The sequence below is a fragment of the Alosa pseudoharengus genome, unplaced genomic scaffold (assembly GCF_046254945.1).
Source record: "Alosa pseudoharengus isolate Yale_2024_CS ecotype anadromous, Long Island Sound unplaced genomic scaffold, YU_APseudo_1.1 YU_APseudo_1.1_scf_1, whole genome shotgun sequence".
NCBI classification, from domain to species: Eukaryota; Metazoa; Chordata; class Actinopteri; order Clupeiformes; family Clupeidae; genus Alosa; species Alosa pseudoharengus.
In genome coordinates, this window is record NW_027468564.1 from 14,721,727 (window position 1) to 14,724,226 (window position 2,500).

Below are 2,500 nucleotides of genomic sequence, written 5' to 3' on the forward strand. Positions count from 1 at the left end.
TAAAAGTTAAAAGTATCCAACTTTTCTCCTTTATGATCCCCTCTAAACATGTCTTAAGTTGGAAAAAATGAAAAGGAAAGTCAAAGAGGGAGCCAAAATGGTCAACTTTATCATCCTTTTCTTTGGGTGTAAACACATTTTTTTTTTATTTGAGTCAATTTTATGTCACCCTATAGACAGCTTAAAAGCATTAGATCTGTCTTTTCTGTTTTATCGTCTCCTTAGAACATGCCTGGAATTTGAAAAAAAAAATAAGAAGAAAATTATTTTTGAAATAACAACATAGTATCTGACTGCCTCATCTCTGTGTAGCCCTATAAGCTGTTCATCGTATCACAAGTCGCTGTGGATAATAAATAAATATATTAATACATATATCCTCTTAACAATTTTAGCATAACCTAAAAAACAACACTGAATTGGGAGGATGATATCCCCATTATTGGGTGTCTGCTGCTCTAGTTTAACACGAAAATCACAAAACACACCGACGTGGTCGACCATTCTCCTGTTTTGCCACAAGGTGGCAGTGTTTCAGCGCTCCCGCGAGCAGTGGTGCTGATGCTGTGGTCGCCCCGTGCCATGCATCGCGCTCGCGCTCCCTCTGGCACACAGACGCAGCTTGTTCCGTGATTAACTTGGCAGCAGCAGACCCGTTCAGATCGAGGACCCGCGCGAAGACGTCGACATGACCATCAACACTTCAAGTCAAACGGTGAACGCGAGGGAGCAGATGCCGTGCTTTTCCAAGGTAAGCGGGCTCAGGAGCGTCCGAACTAAGGCGTGTGAGGTTGACACCAAACATCACCGAAAACACTCTTTCTCTTCCGCATCCGAAGCAGGGCATAGCCTATGGAACAAGCAGAATATTGTATCTGCATACATTATTTAGAACGTTGATTAATGTATGGGCTATTGTGATTAAGGCCAAACTTTGATCAAAGAAACTCCAGTTTATTTTCAAACTATGCTGTACTTTATTTCATACTCGATGTGTGTGTGCGTGTGTGTTAGATGGAGCGGGTGATCATCGCGATGCAGGACCCCGACATGGGCGTGAAAATGCGGAACCAGCGCCTTCTCATCACCGTTATCCCGCACGCGATGACAGGTGAACTAGAACGAAGTGTTTGGTGTTTGTGTTCTGTCTTCTACGTGACGCCCAGACAAGACTAACTTTCCGCCTCTGCGCTTGACACTTCCCAATGAGCACGCACATCACCGAGCAACGAGACACCTGAGCGACAGCTAATTGTCACACACACACACACACACACACACACACACACAAACTCTCTCTCTTCTTCCCTCCCTCTGTCCCAATCTCTCTCTCTCTCTCGCACTCTCTGGATAATAGCCTAGCCTATTTTTTGGAACAGAACGGAATCTTCCGTTAAGCGTGCTCACCGTCCTCCCTCCGGGATTTGAGCCACAGTCGTTAAGTTGTTTCACTGCGTCGGGGTGTTTGCACGCGGAGTCCCAGATGGAGTCCCCATGACGCGGTGCCACCGGCCCGCACCATTAACCAGATGAGCGTCAGTTTGTCCGCGCGCGCACACAACACAAAAACACTCTGTGCTATTTTGAGCTGTGTTAACTCATGCGCGCGCGCGCGCACACACACACACACACACACACACACACACACACACACACAAACACACACACTTTAAAGATCTGGTGGCAGAGGGGGAACCAGCTAACATAAATTGAACGGTCTTGTCCTGTCACCTCATTCGGCTCACTTACTGTAGCTAGTTCCACTGGTAGGGTTAGCGCTTGGTTTCGCAAGGCCTAAACAAACTTTATTGTAATATCATTATTTATGTTTAAATTAAACCTTCTTGTAATGTGCCATTATTTATGTTTTAATTAAACCGTGTAATATCATGATTTATGTCTGTTGAAGGAAACATTTTTTTTATGGCAACGGTAACTAGGCCTACTGATGTTTTCCCCCTGTGGAAATGTGTTTGTTAGCCTCACCGGTAGCCTACGAGCGTCTGCTCGAGACATAAATGGAAAATGTAGCCTAACCATAGCCTAGAGTAGGCGTCTGGTGCTGACTAAGGTTACATTTAATATCATAATTTTTGAATACAGTTACAGCCATTGGTGGTTTACATTGACCTAAGTATAAGTATATATACTCTTTTGATGCCGTGAGGGAAATTTGGTCTCTGCATTTATCCCAATCTGTGAATTAGTGAAACACACTCAGCACACAGTGAACACACAGTGCGGTGAAGCACACACTAATCCCGGCGCAGTGAGCTGCCTGCTACAGCGGCGCTCTGGGAGCAGTGAGGGGTTAGGTGCCTTGCTCAAGAGCACTTCAGACGTTCCCACTGGTCAGGGCTCGAACCGGCAACCCTCTGGTTATAGGTCTGGAGTGCTAACCAATGGGCCACGGCTGCCCCTGACCTGTTCTCTAGTGTAACATTAGCCCATTTTAGCAGCTTATTTATGGGTTTAATGACGTGTCCTGTAGAGTAATATT

General features: G+C 45.5%; 1 protein-coding gene across 1 annotated transcript in view; it reads left to right on the forward strand.

Moving 5' to 3' along the window:
- The first annotated feature begins 1,014 nt into the window (after positions 1-1,014).
- Positions 1,015-2,500, forward strand: part of LOC143117147 (regulator of G-protein signaling 11-like) — a 17,672-nt gene continuing 16,186 nt past the window's right edge. The window contains exon 1 of the mRNA XM_076278678.1: positions 1,015-1,111. Coding sequence (XP_076134793.1) covers positions 1,015-1,111 — 97 coding nt within the window. The remainder of the gene's footprint in view (positions 1,112-2,500) is intronic.